At 37.3% G+C, this 18,677-nt stretch overlaps 2 protein-coding genes across 2 annotated transcripts in view; both read left to right on the top strand.

Moving 5' to 3' along the window:
• The window catches only part of LOC116302567 (2-oxoglutarate dehydrogenase complex component E1), a 22,669-nt gene continuing 3,992 nt past the window's right edge, over nucleotides 1-18,677 (top strand). The window contains exons 1-20 of the mRNA XM_031711899.2: nucleotides 1-530; nucleotides 1,591-1,785; nucleotides 2,115-2,217; nucleotides 2,339-2,442; nucleotides 2,921-2,978; nucleotides 3,665-3,761; nucleotides 4,599-4,836; nucleotides 5,375-5,483; nucleotides 5,831-5,901; nucleotides 6,387-6,515; nucleotides 7,004-7,066; nucleotides 8,014-8,130; nucleotides 8,494-8,646; nucleotides 8,734-8,839; nucleotides 9,134-9,256; nucleotides 9,779-9,929; nucleotides 17,606-17,733; nucleotides 17,932-18,017; nucleotides 18,425-18,517; nucleotides 18,604-18,675. Coding sequence (XP_031567759.1) covers nucleotides 336-530; nucleotides 1,591-1,785; nucleotides 2,115-2,217; nucleotides 2,339-2,442; nucleotides 2,921-2,978; nucleotides 3,665-3,761; nucleotides 4,599-4,836; nucleotides 5,375-5,483; nucleotides 5,831-5,901; nucleotides 6,387-6,515; nucleotides 7,004-7,066; nucleotides 8,014-8,130; nucleotides 8,494-8,646; nucleotides 8,734-8,839; nucleotides 9,134-9,256; nucleotides 9,779-9,929; nucleotides 17,606-17,733; nucleotides 17,932-18,017; nucleotides 18,425-18,517; nucleotides 18,604-18,675 — 2,391 coding nt within the window. The 5' untranslated portion in view covers nucleotides 1-335. The remainder of the gene's footprint in view (nucleotides 531-1,590; nucleotides 1,786-2,114; nucleotides 2,218-2,338; nucleotides 2,443-2,920; nucleotides 2,979-3,664; nucleotides 3,762-4,598; nucleotides 4,837-5,374; nucleotides 5,484-5,830; nucleotides 5,902-6,386; nucleotides 6,516-7,003; nucleotides 7,067-8,013; nucleotides 8,131-8,493; nucleotides 8,647-8,733; nucleotides 8,840-9,133; nucleotides 9,257-9,778; nucleotides 9,930-17,605; nucleotides 17,734-17,931; nucleotides 18,018-18,424; nucleotides 18,518-18,603; nucleotides 18,676-18,677) is intronic.
• On the top strand, nucleotides 12,704-16,086 carry LOC148913892 (uncharacterized). The gene is made up of 2 exons (XM_089036390.1): nucleotides 12,704-13,266; nucleotides 13,333-16,086. The coding sequence occupies exons 1-2, from the start codon at nucleotides 12,709-12,711 to the stop codon at nucleotides 15,817-15,819; spliced, it is 3,045 nt and encodes a 1,014-aa protein (XP_088892516.1). The 5' UTR covers nucleotides 12,704-12,708; the 3' UTR covers nucleotides 15,820-16,086.

The raw sequence follows: 18,677 nt of genomic DNA on the forward strand, positions 1-18,677 counted from the left end.
ACGTTTCTTTCCTAAGCATTCGTTCGATCAAGACTGTGGTGTATAGATTACAGATGCAATAATACAATACATTAACTTCGTATTGGATGTACTCCTGGACTGTTTATCAACAAGGATTCAATTTCATTATCACTGGTGTCTGAAGAAGAGGGATTCATTGGAAATCATTGCATTTGTAAATCACCCTGGAGGGCTGCCAGATTCTACTTCCCAAATTGTTTCCCGGCAATTTTATGCAGGCCACGATTCTCAAACCTTTATTTTTGGAACTCAGGACTTATTTGTGGATTATTGAACAAATCTTACAGAGGACTAAACACTGATAGATACTCAAAATGTATGCGATAAGGACGTATAGAAATATTCTAAAAGGATGTTTGAGATCTACATGGGGCAAAGGATTGATGGCCATTAGGCCTCAACAAACGGCAGCAGTTGTGGCCAAAGAACCGTTTTTGAATGGAAACAGCAGCAATTACGTGGAGGATATGTACGCATCTTGGCTTGAAAATCCAAAGAGTGTTCATAAAGTAAGCTTCTGGTGTGATTCTTTGAGCAAAATACTTATTTTCCGGTCCTTTTTTCCACACTTTTATTTGCAGATTCCATTCCTTTGTTGACATTAAACTTCGTTGCGTACATCCTTCTATTAGACGTTTTCTGTTCTAAAAAAATCGACATTACCTCAAATATTATCGACATTACCTCAAATATTATCGAGATTCACTGAAATTCTAGATATTCTTAGCCATGGAGAAATATCGAGGTGTTAACAGCAAATTTTTCAGATATTTTTAACGTAGATGTTTGGTCAACGTCACGCCCCCGGTCACACCATGCTTTGGTATATTCAAAGGCTGCAAACATACTCTTGTTGCAAATTTACATTTTTAATTAGACTTTCAGGAAATCCATTCCTAGATTTGAAAGAAAAAAGTCTGATACTACGATTGCGGCTGCTATGGTTGAACAAGCATTTATTTTGGCGATTTTTTGGCATTTCCACGCAGTTTTATAGGTCAAAGTCCAATCACCGCTTTCGCTTTGTCCAACGTGAAATTTATGTAAACACTTCGAAAATACTCAAGTCCGTTCACTGATCGATACAGAAACTATGTGTTCATTTGTGAACTATCTATATACATTACCTTAGTACAAAAAAACTTGCCCTATCGAAGAAAAATATAAAAAGATGGTTTTTTTTCTGAACGGTGGTTTCGACAGGACAACCAAAGGCTCACCACTCTAATAAAAGGAACTTAAGATTCCACTTAGATACCTATTGATTAGCTCAGCATGATAGCAGATAGAAAAAATTGTCGTGCACAATAATGTTGTGACTTGGTATGTTTGAAGATATATAGCAAAAAAAAAAACAAAGCACAAAAAGAAAACTGAAAAAATAATTTGAATGATAAAACAATTTTTGAACTTAGTTATCACAAAATAGTTTTCAAAATTTTCATATTGTTCACTCGTACCTAGATCAATTCCAAATTGTACTCAAGATTGTGTAATTTTCTATGCTCTTTTTTTTTTTTTTTTTTTTTTTGATTTCTAATATTATTTCTGATTATTTCCATCTTTTAGTCTTGGGATGCATACTTCAGAAATGTCAAAGGAGGTATGCCACCGGGTCAAGCCTATCAACCCCCTCCTGTATTGGGACAACAGACTGGTGCTTTGGCCTCGACTGTATCAGTACCATCTGCCGTGGATCAATCAAAAATTAATTCCCTTGTAAACGATCACCTTGCAGTGTATTCATTAATCAGGTCATATCAGGTTTGTATTTACATTCTTATTACCAGGTTTAATAGAGTGAAAAAGTGATGACTTCACAAAATTATTTTTTAAGAATTTTAGGTTTTCAGTGACAGTATCAGAACCTGCATGTAAAGATATGATATAGAGTGGAATTCTTAATTCTATATGTTGATAAATGCAATAGGTTAATGTGCATTAGACTATCCATGACAATGCATAGCAAAATGGTAGGAATGTGAGTTGTACTAATGTGAGAAGCAATTCAACTGGCTTTAGAAAATCAAAGGGCAATAATGTTCAATTCAAGGAATTTTGCATTAAAAACTCTCTTCTCATCTGTTGTTTAGACTCGAGGTCACAGAAAGGCAAAGCTTGATCCTCTAGGTATTCTACAGGCTGGCTTGAGTGAAGATGTCCCAGTAGATTTACAAATGGAATACTGGGGCTTGGGTAAGATTCTATGTTTTCACCATTTTCCTGCCTTTTATGGGTTTTCTGTGATATTGGCATGTTTCTTTTGGCATGTTGAGTTATGATGACCATAAGATTAATGATTGGCCTTTGTGTTTAGGATCACAAGATCTGAATAAGGTTTTCCAACTGCCAAACACAACATTCATTGGAGGGGAAAACATACAAGCCATGACATTGGGAGAAATTGTTAACAAACTTGAGGTACAGTATGTACATATATGGCAATATAAATATATGGATATTAGCATAATATTTTAGACTAATATAGAGTTTCACATGCTGTGATTGGTCAAGCGACCAGTATTCTTAGAAGACAACAGTCCCTTCCCTCATTCCATAAATACCGCTGTGTTTTATGACTACAGACTCATTTGTGCAGGCTTAGCCTCGCTTAAGAGCAAATCATTAGCAAAAGTCAACTGTAATGTAAAGAATGTGCAAGTTCTACGATACCAATGTTTTGAAATCCCATGGCCTTTTGATGGAATCTGTGAATAGCTGACTTATAGACAAGGCTAAGCGTGACCAATCACAGCATGCTAAACTCTATATTTTTTTTAATATTATGCTAATAATCCATATATTTATATTGATGTTAATTAAAATGGATGTTTTTTTCTCTGATATTTTTCATTATTTTTACATTTTCATTCTTTTCTAATCTGATCTTCATTGACAGGATACCTACTGTAACCACATTGGTTTGGACTTCATGTTTATCCCTGAGAAATACAAATGTGAGTGAATAGAGATTAATGACTAAATTAAAATGTTATATTGGCTGTTCAGTGGACAGATCAGACATGATGACTAGCCACATTGGACAGATCAAGAAATGAACAGTCAATATTTGTCTGGTGATGAGAACCAGCCCAAGGAGACCATGCGACAAGTATATATTTTGTCCACTGGCAGACATTGTCCATTGTCCATTGACAAGCCATTATTTGTTTAGCACTAATTGGTAAATGAATGAGTTAGTCAGTGAGTAAATAAAATGATGAGTAAGAAAATGAACTTAAACATAGCCATCTTAGTTGTTGACACAAACTAGCCAGTAAGGAGCCTACAGGTTTCTTGTTTTGCTAGGTTAAGATAAGCATAGTTGGATGGATATGATGCAATTATAATAAATTATCAACTACCTACAAACAATACTCTGCTCCTGTGCGGCCACAATGCATTTGTCAACAAGGTTCGCTGTCCTGTGACTTTGTATGCTTGATAGACAATAAAAAAAGCCACGGCGCAAAAAGAAAATGGAAAAAAATAATTTGAATAATAAAACAATTATCAAACTCAGTTATCACAAAAATATCCTGATTTGTTAGTGTCTTCACAAGCAATAATTATTTGCTCTCCACTAACAAATCATAATATTTTACTCATCCTCCTCCAATATTTGACTCATATTTTTTCCTAGGTGACTGGATCAGGAAAAAATTTGAAACTCCTGGTATGAATGCCTTGTCAAAAGAAGAGAAGAGAACTCTATTGGCCAGGATTGTTAGGTCAACTGGGTAAGACTTTGGTGTTTACTTTAATTCAACATTACATTAAACCCCTTTCCCATCTAAATGTCTGGTGTCGGTGGTGGAAGACTTACTCTAAGATAGTCACTCTCTGAAGGTTTGCTTAATTTTACTGTGCTATGTGTTTGATCTATATGTAAATTACCCCGCCCCCAGATTCTATTAATAGTTATATTATTCTTTCTTAGAATAGAATGTTCAGGATTCAGGATTCAAAATAATAACCTTTTCAACACTCGAATTCTGCTTGCAACAGCTTTACAGTATTTTGCAACAGCTCATCTCTTAACTTTTACAAAGAACTTATTTTTATTTTCAAAACATATTTTCATCAATAAGAGTTGTCACCAGATTATTTATTTTAATTTGCTAAACGCAGTTAGCCTTATGTCAATTAATCTTATACTAACTGCGTCCTGGTTATATAAGCTCATTTGGTTGGGCACTGGTCTGTTGTGCGGGAGATCGTGGGTTCAAGCCTCCATGGCCTGACTCACACTCAGGGTCTTAAAATATCTGAGTAGAAGGTGCTGCCTTTGCTCTAAAGATTGCTGCAAATGGTTCGAGACGTTAAACATAGAGGGCCACAAATTTATCAGTGCTCAGTTGGCTACTGTCACATGTCACCCTCTCTAAAACAAAGAAGTTATTATTATAATGATAATCATACTAACTTGTGAAAAAGAAGTCAAAAAGACACTAAAACTTTTACACAATATTACCATATGACATGTATCGGGATGCAACACCTTTCCTTTCAAAGTTAATTATTTCATTTTATTCAACTTATTTCATTCATAAGTTGAGATGTTTTATTCATTTTAGATTTGAAGCCTTTCTGGCCAGAAAGTGGTCGTCAGAGAAGCGCTTTGGACTTGAAGGATGTGAAGTTTTGGTGCCTGCCATGAAAACAATCATTGATTTATCCAGTGAACTTGGTGTAGAAAGTGTAGTCATGGGAATGCCACATAGAGGAAGACTTGATGTTCTTGCTAATGTCTGCCGCAAACCCCTTGAACAGATTTTTACTCAGTTTGATCCTACCTTGGAGGCCTCAGATGAGGTAAAACTCCTCTTTCAATGTCCTCTTTTTGATGCGAATGTAGTGCCTGTTAAAATGAATTAGATAAGCAGTACAGTAAGCTGGGCCTTAATTTCAATTGGAGTTGAATTTCAATTGGGGCTATCGCCCTGTTTTCTTCTCCGGCCGCCCTTAGCTTTGTATGTTGTGCATTTAATTGGTATTATGTTCGTGGCAAATTCCAATAAACTAAACTAAACTAAAATACAGTCAAGATAAGATAAGATAGGTCAGACGAGGCCACCTGACTGCCTGCAGCATCCTGGGCACATTGTGTGAGGTCGCTGCTGAAGTGACCTTTGTCCAGGTCTCATTAGTCAGTCACAAAAACAGTACCTTAAAATATTGTACATTGCCAGAACAAAAACAAGTGTCCAAAGTATATAACAGGATGAAGGAATCGGAACTTGAAAAAATTAATGAAAAAAAAAAGAGGCAGTGATAATCATTGCTTTTATTATAATCAGTCCCAGTTTTATTTTCACCAGCTTTTTACAGTTTGATTGATGTTTTGACACAGGGCTCAGGTGATGTGAAATACCATCTCGGCATGTCGCATGAACGACTAAACAGAGCTACCAACAAAATCATTAGAATGGCAGTTGTTGCTAATCCATCTCATCTTGAAGGTAGAGTTAATAATGTCATTACTTTGGGGCTTGTAAGATTTTCTCGAGACCGTGAGAATAAAACCCCTCATTTTTTTAGTACACAGTACTGTGCCATATGAAAAATGGTTATAAATCAGGAGCAAATCCAGAAAAAATTCTGAAATGGGGGCCAATAATTTAGGCTTGCTTGACAAAGCAACAACCTTTATAGTCTTACCAGGTAATAGGGCAGAGCAAAGGCAACATTTTTCGAAAAAAATGTCTCACAAAAAAGGAGGGAGGGCCACATGGACCTCACCTTAATCTTCTCCCATATGTGTATGTGAAGACACTTTGAGACAAGTTCTTGTATCTTGTTGTGATAGCTGTTGACCCTGTGGTGCAAGGAAAGACAAGAGCTGAGCAATTCTACAGAGGTGATGCTCAAGGAAAAAAGGTATTACATAGTCTGGGGATATTAGTATCATTATTTTTGATAGACATAAATTATACAACTTTGATAATATACAGTAGAATCTTTAGCAGCCATGTCCCCAAAGTGGGCTTTCCCTGAGGAAGGCAGCTGTAGATGTTTGTCTGTAATTACAGATATGGGAATAGTCATCATGCAGTCCATTGCATTATAATGCATATCTTATTCTTTAAGTATTACTTTGTTCTTAGGTCAGGTAATACTCATGGTCCCCCAGGTTACCCTAGCATTGGTATTTTAATCCCATTGTTTGGCCAAATACAGTACCATGATAATAAGTAGCAACATGGAAATGGACCTCTTGCATCAAAGCAGCTGCATTCATGCATACTGCAAAGGCTCTTACAAAACAAAGGGTACTGAACAGAGCTAGAAACTACCACTGCAACCATCCCTTGCAATATGCTGTATTGTAGCTTAAAGCAGTAATGTTTTGTTATTATTTGAAGGTGATGAGCATATTGCTGCATGGGGATGCTGCCTTCTCTGGTCAGGGTGTTGTATACGAGACATTCCATCTCAGTGCCTTACCACATTATACTACCAATGGTACTATACACATTGTGGTCAATAACCAGGTATGTAGTGTAATAGACCTCTTTACTTTGGGCATTTAATGTTTCCCCATTTCAGACCATGTGTCTTTCCTTAGAGTATTATTTCTTTGTTTAACAGTTCTGCATGAGAAGGCACAAGAACATGGATGCAGCGTTCTCAGACCAAGAATCTTATTCTCAATAGAACAATACTTGATCTGAAATATAACTATTCTCACTCAAAAATTAATTAGCACGGAGCACACATGCCTCAGAAGCTGAATTTTGCTTCACTCCCCTCCCCAAGGCCTGGTGGGTGGTAGTGTTCTCGTTCCTATAGTTTCCTTGCTCATTATCACAATATTCGCTGATCTGGCCCCATAGCTTAATATTACTGTGATAATGAGTATTCAGTGAGAATATATTACTGTGCTGCAAAAAAGAGATATATAGCCATGTAATGTTGCAGTCTGCATTATAATAGGATACCATATATTCCTTTGTTTACACTATTAGTTGTTTCATCTTAGATTGGCTTCACAACTGACCCAAGATATGCTCGCTCATCACCTTACTGTACTGATGTTGCAAAGGTTAGTCACATAAAAACAAGTTCATTAGCTCAAAATAATGAGTATTTAGGACTGTCATTGGCAAAAGGTCCCTTGTGAGATAAAAAAAAAATATTGTACATGATGAAACTTCATCATACTAGAATATTAGAATAAGCAAACAATGATAATTGCTGACTTTGTTTTAGTCTAACCTATAAGTTTATGAAAAAGTAGAAAACTTGTTTTCTTGATATTTTATGTCCATCAAAATATTTGACATCATCACGATGTACAGTACATTTCATCATTAACCTTTATGCCTGTGTGGCACGTAGGGCTGACACCTGGGACTTCTATGTAATAACAAGGTGTATGTGCAGTAAACTTGTATGCAGAAGGATGCATGCAAGGAATGCTTATGTACATGCTAAATGAATGAATAAATGAATCTCTTCGTTGTAGAAGTTAACTTAGATCTTTTTATTTTTAATGAAAGCATGTGGTAATTATTGTTATAGATTTTATTACTGACATTGTTTATAGATTACAGTCAAACTGGATGTTGCTTTCCTAATGCTGTTGCAACATTGCATTAAATTACTGGAATGTCAATTGCTCAGTTCCTCTGAGCAAGTTGCCACAAGCATGAGCAAGTTGCTTGTTGAATTGTACCATTGTTGATAATCAAAGTTGCACAAGAAAAATAATAATAAGGAACATACCATTTCACTGTAAGCATGGTGCAAAACATTTTACAATAGTTTGAATAAGTGCGAGCAAGTTGCCACAAGCGCAAGCAAGTTGCAACAAGCACGAGCAAGTTGCTTGTTGAATCATACCATTGTTAATAATCAAAGTTGCACAAGAAAAATAATAATAATGTGGAACATCCCATTTCACTGTAAGCCATGATGCAAAACATTTTACATTTCTCTTGATTATATCCTGGCCAACATTTAAAGAAACCCTTCAATTATCATTTTCAGGTGGTAGATGCTCCTATTTTCCATGTCAATGCTGATGACCCAGAGGCTGTTGTTCATGTCTGTAAAGTGGCTGCAGAATGGAGGGCAGAATTCAACAAAGATGTGGTTATTGACTTGGTAATTAATTATGATATATATTTACTAAAAATTAAATTAAATAGAGCTTTTTTCCTGAATGAAAACCATGGCTCCAAGTTTTTACTCATGAGGCACACTCAAGTGAATTCCAGAAAGGTATAATTTCTTGACATCAAAGCCAAAATTTTGGTTGACTTTGACAAAAAATTTGGTCTTGCTGTCTTTTGTCATGCCAACCAATGTGGCAGACACTTCTTCTGTCCTTTTATTGCCACCAATAAATTCAGACTGCATGTCATTCTCAAGACTATCTGCCTGACTTAGTGTCAACTTTTGGTTGAAAGAAAAAGCTGAATGTTTTGATGCTTGTATGTTTATTTTTTGTCTGTCTGTGCAATATAGGTATGTTACAGAAGGAACGGTCATAATGAAGGTGACAACCCCATGTTCACTCAGCCACTAATGTACCATCGTATTGCAAAGCAAGAGCAAGTACTAAACTTGTACTCCAAAAAACTCATTGAAGAAGGAGTAGTTACTAAAGAAGAAGTTCAGGTTATTTGCTGGTTTGAAAAATATTTTTTTCTTTATTAACTTTGCTCAGTTCACTCACTAATTATAATGTTCATAATATGAATGCAGGAAGAAATTGCAAAATATGAAAAGATCTGTGAAGAGGCTTACTTTGAGGCCAAGTCTGATAGAAAGCAACTGAGAAACAAGGACTGGTTGGACTCGCCTTGGAAGGGTTAGTAAACCAGATCATTCATCTGATAGACATTATAATTATAATTAATTATACACACTGTATTGCAAAAACAGTAGCAATACAAGCACTGTCTTTCAACAATGACAAAAAATGCATATTATTATAACAAAATTTCAAATATTCCAATTTTTTTTCTGCAAAATTTTGGGAATTGCACTCAATGTATCATCGTTATAAATTTTATAAGTGAAATTTGCATTTTCCACATAGAATGGGACCGGTGTAAAAATTGTGTTTCTTTAATTGTACTTACGAATAAATTTTGTCGGTAAGGATTCTTTCCCAAGAACTACGAGATGACACCAATCAAGCCAACAGGAATCAGTCTTGATAAGCTCAAACACATTGGTAAGGTAATGAGTACTCCACCTGAGGGAGACTTCAAGACCCATGGAGGTATGTGAGCTTTTTTCTTTGATTTTTGGTCATTCTGTATTCTATGAAAGCACAGTTGTCACCTTTGTCATTCATGCTAGGTGCTGCTTTTAATGACAACAGACACTTAAAAAGGTTTTATATCATCACCTAACTCCCAGGCTGGGGATTTGATAAAGGGCTAAATGACTAGTGTTACAGAATTGGAAGCATTGCATTATTACGTAAATTCACAGGTTTAGCCTCATTCATAAGGTAGCTATTCACAGATTCCATTAAAAATCTGTAGTATTATCAAACATCGCTTTTGTCCAAGCTACTCATTCTCTGCATTATTGTGGATAGTTTGGTCAGCTATATATATATATATGTAGGTGAGGCTAAACTTGTGCCAAGGAATTTGGAATGTGGCAGCAGTATACATCAAACGAGAAACATTTTCATAACTAGATAGAGAATGATTAAGGAAATAAGAGGGAGACCAAATGTACAGCTTGGATCATGGCTCTTTGAGAAAACTTGACAATTACTGATGCGTTTTAGGTCTGAAGCGTATTTTGAGAGGCCGTGCTGAGCTCCTTGAGAAGGGTTATGTTGACTGGGCTATGGGAGAGGCTTTAGCATTTGGATCATTGCTGCTGGATGGCATACATGTCAGGCTCAGTGGACAGGATGTGGAGAGAGGAACATTCAGGTATCAAGTCAGTCATTCAACCATAACTCAAACAATTATAAACATCTGACCATGATAGTCCATAAGCTGAATCCTGAAAAGTCCCTAAAAATCAGTTTTCGTAGCACCCCCCTGGAGACATAGTGAAACTGGTATCAAATGAAAGCTTATTATCTATATTTTCATGAATCACTTGTTACTTTTTATGTAACCTGTGCTTAAGTGAGATATACGACCGAATCTGAGGGGGGTGGGGTGCGAATATATATAATTTGAAGTAATAGCCTCTCCACAGAGAAAAAATATATCTTTGAAAATATAGCTCCATAATCAATAAAACTTTCCAGAAATGATCCTCTGATTACATGGTGTCGAAAAATGTATGTGTAGGGAATCTAGATGTTTCCATGGCAACCGTTGCTAGGAAGAAAATAAAAGTTACAGAAACATACACGATTTTCACTGTTTTTATCGTAAAATATTCTTTCAGTTTTATTATTGTGAAACGTAGTTTTGCTCGAATAATGAAACTATGATAAATGATTATTTGGCCTTCATTTTACTTGTTTTCTCTTGTTAACTTGACCTTTAATTACTTTTGAGGGTTGATCTTTTAAGAGATCCTTAATTGGTGCAAACGTGCACGTATACGTTTGTAGTGTTTTTGCAAAATGTTTACAATTTTTTGAATCCCTAAACATGACACAGTTACACTACATTGACCACTTCTAGCTAGAAAAGGTGCCATAACAACACCATAGGTGGTGTACAACCCATAATGCAGTGCAACCTAATATGACATGTGATAAAACAGTGACCGTCATGTTGGAAAGGAAGGGTTGATGTAGCTGTCTTGTCTGTAAGTACCTCACTATTTGATGCAATACTGGATATTTAAATCTTTATTTGTGACTTTTTGTATTTAGGTAAGATATTTTTTTGATTAATTCTAGAAAGAAAAAAAGAAATAAGATGTGAAAATACTTATTTCTAGGTGAATTGTGAGGCTTGTTTTCCAGAGAAATTCAGTCGTTATGACTGAAATAACTTCTAGAAAACGTTCAGCAGTACAGCAACCGAACTGGAATAAATGCCTATGTCATGTTATTGAGAATGCTGATGGCAAGTTGACAGCTTTCACGGAGAAAAGTTGGGAAACGTTTCACAAATGTGCTCATCAAAGGAGGGATTTCATATGGATGAAGATGGAAAATTCTTGGGATCAGGGACCAAGAGGCAACTACCATCGGCGCTGTTATCAAGAATATACCGATAAAAACAAAGTAGTCAAAGCACAACAAAATCACCATTTCTCTAAAGAATATCTCAGTCAAGAATCCGTTATGTCTTCACCTCCTAAAAGAATTCGCAGGTCGCAGAATTCTAGTTTTGATTTGAAAAAATGTGCAATTTGCCAAAGAGATAAGATAACAACATCCAAAGGAACAAGAACAAGAGAGTCCCTTACCTTAAACGTCAGCGAGTTTGGTAGCACTTCTTTGACCAAGGCAGCTCAAATACGCAATGATAATCACCTGCTCTTGAATATTCAAGATCAAGATACAATAGCAATGGAAATCAAGTACCATCGTTCCTGCTACAAAGACTATGTACGTCAAAGGGAACTTGATAAGTTAGAGGAGAACAACTGTAGAGAAGAAGATATTGGAACAGAAGGCTACAATAAAGCATTTGACAAATTAAAGGAGATTATAGAAGAGGAGATTTTGAAAGAAGCAAAAGCAATTCCCATGTCCGACCTTGTGGGAAAGTACACAACTTTTCTATTTGACGAAGGAATCAGTGCTACCTCATATAGGTCATCCAAGCTCAAGAACCGCCTAATTCGATGTTTTGGTGAAAAACTGTCTTTTCGCCAACCAGTAAACAGAAACCAATCTGATATTGTGTATAGCTCACTAGTCAACGTTGGAGAAATTGTAGAGACTATCCTTAAAAACAGTGCTCAGTATGAAGAGTATGAAGCAGAGGAGTTAAAAGCGAATGACTGTACAACCGATACGGTTCTGGATGAGAGCTATCACATTTTCCATACAGCTAAAGTGATAAGGAGCTTACTTGTAGACGTGAAACCTACTATGACTTGGCCACCATCACCAGACGATTTAGACAGTGGCAGTGCTATGGTACCTGATTTGGTGTACAATATGATGGCGTGGATCTTAGTGCCCCAGTCAGAGTATTCCAAAGAGAGAGTTGGGAAGCTTTCACCAAATGTTCACCGCCTAGTAGTTTCTCTTTGCCAGGACTTAATACATTGTGTCAGTCGTGGTCGAGTAAAAACCCCAAAACATGTTGTTCTGCCTATGACAGTAAAAAGTCTTACTGGGAATGTTGAATTAATAACCATCCTCAACAGATTTGGTCATAGCTTATCATACTCTCAAATAGAAGAATTGGAAACAGCTCTAGCCGAGAATCAGATTGCAAAGCAGCAAAATTGTGTCCTAATCCCAAATGCTTGTTCTCCTGGCGTGCCTGGTGTGTTTTGCTGGGATAACAATGATCTTCTTGAAGAAACTCTTTCTGGTAGGTGTCAACGTAAGTTCAATTGAAACCACGCGTCCATTTAAAATGCTAGATTGTTTTTCATTACGCAGGAAAAGAGACCACCCATTGCACAAATGGCATCATTGTTCAACGCAAACCTCATACCTGTGAATTACCTCCTGTCAATTCAGCTAGTCCAGCATTATCAAAGAAACGCTCTATTGATTATGTTCCCTCAGATGTTCTTCATTTTAGCTCAAGCTCTCGCAAAGGGCCCAGTCCAGTCAGCATGGATATTAACAAAATGTCAAACAGTAACCAACAAGTCAGCGTTTATGCTCAACTCATCAACTTTGGCTGGAGACTCTGTCGGCGACCATATCAAGATAACATCTTTGATGTGCAGGAGAATCAACCACAAGTAATACCAGCATGGACTGGTTTCAACACGATGCTACAAGACAACAACCCTCTCAGAGAATGCTCCATTGGCTATTGCGAGGTTATTGATGCAAGTCCAACAGAGCTTCCAACTGTTTACACGGTTCTCCAAAGGTCACTCAAAATGGCAGACCAGCTCGGACAACAAGATGTCATCGTTGTATTTGATCAAGCCATCTATGCAAAGTGTCTTGAAATAATATGGCAAAATCAGGAGGAGTTCAAACGACTGGTTGTTAGAATGGGAACATTCCACACCATATGTGCTTACCTAGCTGCTATCGGCAAACGATTTGGAGATGGTGGCCTAGCAGATATTCTTATAGAAAGTGAAGTTGTTGGTTCTGGATCTATTGCTGCAGTTCTTGAAGGGCGCCATTATAATCGTGCAATTCGTATCCACAAGGTGATAATTTATAATACATAATTTAATATGTATTAATAATACACTAAAACAATTTCTTATTTTCAGATTGTTTATGAATCATTGCATCGATTGCAATGGAAGGGCTTTAGGTCTTGGCTACTAGCACATGATCACCCAGTTAATTACGTCATGATAGTCAACCAAGTAATGGACATCCGAAAAAAGTTCAGCAAAGAAAAGTTTGATGGCCTACTGTCCATGGAAGATTTTACCAAGTTAATGAAGCTCTACAAAGAATACTCCACCTTCGATAACGGTCCTATGAAAGCCTTTTGGAATAGTTATCTAGAGATGGTTGAAGTGTTGTTGAATGTTGTACGAGCAACGAGGGAAGGCAACTGGAATATGCACTTAGAAAGTACCAAAGAGATGCTACCCTGGTTCTTTGCATATGATCACATTAATTATGCAAGATACCTACCAGTCTACTTGGCAGAAATGATGACACTGGAAGAAAGCCATCCAGAAGCACACAACATGCTTGCCAATGGTGATTTTGGAGTCCAAAGAACGATCCATCATGGGTTTTCCCAGGTGCCAGTCGACCAAACGATTGAGCAAACACTCAATCGAAGTACTAAGACAAAAGGAGGTATAGTGGGCTTCAGCTTGAGGAAAGCTGCTGTGCAGCGGTGGATGATTACTGCCCATTCTCGAGCAGCTTTTGTTGACAGATGTAGGATCATGACAGACGGTTGCCAAGAGATAAGCCAATTTCCCAAAGAGAATGGATCACTACGTATCAAAAAAGATGAAGAAGATGTAGAGAAGATAGTAGAGGTCATAGAGAGCTGGCGTAATCCATTTGATCCTTCGGAAGAGCTTTCTGTCATCAGTTCCGGGCGTGTTGCTGATGAAAATGTGAAGCAAGATTTGCTGATGGCCAAACAGAAAGGAAAGCAGGCGCTTGAGTCATTCGTAAATGAGAGATTGGTGACAAACAGCAAAGGATTCTTTCAACCCCTAACCAAGCTCAAGCTTGGGTCTTTTCGTGAAGCCCAAAAGAAGACATCATTAAAAGCAGGAGGAAGAAACATCATCATCAGAGCTGACAGAAACCTCTTTGCACGCCTACTAATCATTGGTCAGAGCCGGAAGGTAGACCTCAGGGACCTTTTGACGTTTGAGCTTGGTCCTCTCCCCTGGTCACTGGCCTCGTTTGATGGGTCCATAGCCAAGACCAACAAAGCTGCTCTACCAAAACTACTTGAAAATGGAGTTGAGTGCCTAGACAGTCTTCCTGATCAGACAACGGCTTTCATCATAGACGCCATGGCACTACTTCAATCGTTGGTGAAAGTACCTGACAGATTTGAATCTCTTGCAGAAATGGTGATGAAACGAGTCATGGCAGTGGCTGGGCAAGCAACAAGAATAGATTTTGTAGCAGACCAGTATCCTGAAATCTCAATAAAAAACACTGAGAGAGACAGACGAAGCAGTAATGGCCAATTGGTGGTTGCAATCTCCAGCCCTCAGCAAATGTGCCCACGTCAATGGAAGAAGTTTATGGCAAATGGTTCAAACAAAACTGCTCTGTTGAACTTCCTCGTGGTCGAATGGACATCTAACCATATGTATGCCCGCATGATTGGAAACCGCACCCTTTTTGTTACACATGGACAAAAGTGCACCAAAATATGTACTCAAGACGGCAATATTATATCGGAGATCAGTGAAGATCTATGTAGTAATCAAGAGGAAGCGGATACAAGAATGTTGCTACATGCTTCTCATGCCTCACAACGTGGCCATCAACGCATCGCAATCAAGTCTTCAGATACAGATGTCGAAGTACTGGCTTGTTATTACCAGATAACCATTCCATCTGAGTTGATCCTGGTAAGCGGAACCCAGACTAGAATTCGACTAATCTGTGTGCCTAAACTTCGTGATAAACTCGGATTAGACACATGCCGGGTGCTGCCAAGCCTTCATGCATTGACTGGCTGTGATGCAGTTAGCTCTTTTGCAACAAAAGGAAAAACGAAAGCTCTTACTATCGTTCAAGAAAATGAAATTTTGAGAAAAGCTGTTGAGACCTTGGGTGAACGAATTCCAATTGTAGATCTTGATCAGTTGGAAACCTTTGTTTGTACCCTCTACAACGATCCAAAGTGCAAGAGTGTCAACGAATTAAGATACAAGATGTTTTGCAAGGGCAAAAACTTACAGTCACACCAACTTCCACCATCAAGAGCAGCGTTAGTAAATCATCTCAAGCGTGCCAACTTCCAAGCTTACATTTGGAAGCATGCCTTAGATGCAAACATCATCCAAACACCTAATGGTCAAGGCTGGCAAGTGAAACACGACTGCCTGGAGATCGACTGGACAGACCAGCCCCCTGCTCCTGAAGCAGTGATGGCCCTGGTATGCTGTGGATGCAAAGGACAATGCAAAACACGACGTTGTTCTTGCGTTCGTAACGCCCTTTCGTGCACAGAAGCATGTGCATGTGAAAAATGCGAGAACAAAGTGGGAGAAGAAGACACCTATGAAGATGATGAAGATGAAAGTGACGACGAGTAATTGTTTGACTATTTTTTGTCATTGGAGATTATTTTTCTTTTTGAAGAAGTTGTAAAAACAAGTTTTGATCTCACAGTTTGGATTAGATGTTTTTGTAAAAAACATTAGGGGACGACCCCTCCCCCTTGCTTTCAAATGTACATATACACCACCTATGGTGTTGTTATGGCACCTTTTCTAGCTAGAAGTGGTCAATGTAGTGTAACTGTGTCATGTTTAGGGATTCAAAAAATTGTAAACATTTTGCAAAAACACTACAAACGTATACGTGCACGTTTGCACCAATTAAGGATCTCTTAAAAGATCAACCCTCAAAAGTAATTAAAGGTCAAGTTAACAAGAGAAAACAAGTAAAATGAAGGCCAAATAATCATTTATCATAGTTTCATTATTCGAGCAAAACTACGTTTCACAATAATAAAACTGAAAGAATATTTTACGATAAAAACAGTGAAAATCGTGTATGTTTCTGTAACTTTTATTTTCTTCCTAGCAACGGTTGCCATGGAAACATCTAGATTCCCTACACATACATTTTTCGACACCATGTAATCAGAGGATCATTTCTGGAAAGTTTTATTGATTATGGAGCTATATTTTCAAAGATATATTTTTTCTCTGTGGAGAGGCTATTACTTCAAATTATATATATTCGCACCCCACCCCCCTCAGATTCGGTCGTATATCTCACTTAAGCACAGGTTACATAAAAAGTAACAAGTGATTCATGAAAATATAGATAATAAGCTTTCATTTGATACCAGTTTCACTATGTCTCCAGGGGGGTGCTACGAAAACTGATTTTTCAGGTCTCAGCTCATGGACTATGAGAAATATTTAAAGATAACTAGCTAAAAACTAGTGTGAGCTGCGTTGGTGTTCCTAATGAAACAGTAATGATAAAAGGGTATAAAATTATACACCGTGAAAAAATGAAAAAACTTGTGTGACGTGACGGAAGTGACGTTTCGGACGCTAGTCCTTCGTCAGAGTAAAAGAGGAAATATTTGTTAAGCAGCAATGGTAAGATATTACAAATTTGCACGGGTGGTACGCGCTGCTAATGGTCTGCCTCCCACTAATGCAACACAGGTTTGATTCCCGCGTTTGGTTTCTCCCTATGGTTTTTCTTTAGTTTCTTTTTTCTTTTTTTTTCTTCACTCTTTTCTTTTTTTCCTCTTACTATATTTATATAAATTCCATTTATACCTATATGTAAATGTTAAATGTATAGCTGTCTAACTAGATTAACTTTTTAGTTATTTTAGATAGCTTGTACCTTGTACCAATCTCTCTTTAATATTTTTGATTAATGTAAACATCGAGGTACTAAATAACTATGTCTGTGTCTTATGTGAGTAGAGATGCTTCTTGGTTCACTCCTGCGTTTCAAGGTTTTTTTCTCGAGAAAAATTCTCTGGTTTTTCCTCCCTCTGAAAAAAACAAAACTTCTAATTTGATTATCGATTTATCAGCCTTATCGGGTGATTATTAATTTAAACCTGTTATGCCAAGTTCTGTCCACCATGGAGTGGTAAATCCAATCAGATGTGTATATATTATATATTATTATATTTATATTAATATTTTTTATATTATTAACTAATGTTAGTGTATCCTGACCAGAGTGAATTTGATGTTTACCAGTCATGGAGATGAAGGCAGGGGTCAGGTTGCACAAACTTAACATACAAGTGCAATCAATATTCTATGACACTAATGTCAGGGTTGCATTGTATGACTGATGAGTCTTCTTATTAACAGAATAAATGATTTCTTTTTGCAGTCATCGTCACCACATTCTTCACTGCCAATTAAAGGATAAACTGCTGTACTGTCCTTTGAATGACTTGAGTGAAGAGCAAGCTATTTATACTGTATGCAACAGCTCACTGTCAGAGTATGCAGTACTCGGTAAGTCTTACTAACAGTAAGAGACAAATTTAGATGTTCTTACTTTAGGGAAGTGCAAGGGGCGCTTGCTGTAAGAATGCACCCTTTCTCAAAGCTGTGGTCATGGTTCACTGCATTTTAATCAAGTGTCATAATCAAGTGCTTAGCCTGAATCCAATATTCTTGTATGAATCTTGTTTCTGTTTTGAATCTTTTTAGGCTTTGAGCTTGGATTCAGCATGACAAATCCTTATGCCTTGATCTGTTGGGAAGCCCAGTTTGGTGACTTCATGAACACTGCACAGGTAATAAGTGAATCTGTGAATCCTGGACCCTAGGGAAATTATATAGGAAAAGATTTTTCTATTTTGCCTTGCACTTTACTTCTTTACTTTGACAAAAGGCTTATGGCCCAGACAGTCAGCCCAACATTTGACCCAACATTTACCCTACATTTCTTTGCACATTGCTGTGTCATGAAAAACTGGCATACCAGCCCAGGTTTCATCTAAGTTTATCAAAAATCACATTCCAACATTGTTGACAGACCATAACAGACGGTCACAACATTTGACCCAACAAATAATGGATTATAAACTGTAGGGCATTTGTCAGGGCTCTTACTTCCAAAATGTTGGTTAAGTATATCTTTTTTAGTACACAATGATCAGGTTACTTATATCATTCCCCAAAATGTATTCTTCTTTTTCAGTGCATTATTGACCAGTTCATCAGTAGCGGCCAAGACAAGTGGGTCAGACAGACAGGATTGGTTTTACTGTTACCGCATGGCTATGAAGGAATGGTAAGATGGGTACTTATAAATAATCATGCTTAGAACCAGAGCAATTGTTTTTAAAAAGTGTTCTCTAATTTTGTGGTCAATGTTAGGGACCTGAACACTCTAGTGCAAGGCCAGAAAGATTCCTGCAAATGAGTAATGATGATCCAGATTACTTCCCAGT

This window comes from Actinia tenebrosa, unplaced genomic scaffold, assembly GCF_029948245.1.
Source record: "Actinia tenebrosa isolate PJP-AT-01 unplaced genomic scaffold, QUT_ActTen_1.0 PGA_scaffold0__85_contigs__length_37466705, whole genome shotgun sequence".
In the NCBI taxonomy this organism is placed as follows: Eukaryota; Metazoa; Cnidaria; class Anthozoa; order Actiniaria; family Actiniidae; genus Actinia; species Actinia tenebrosa.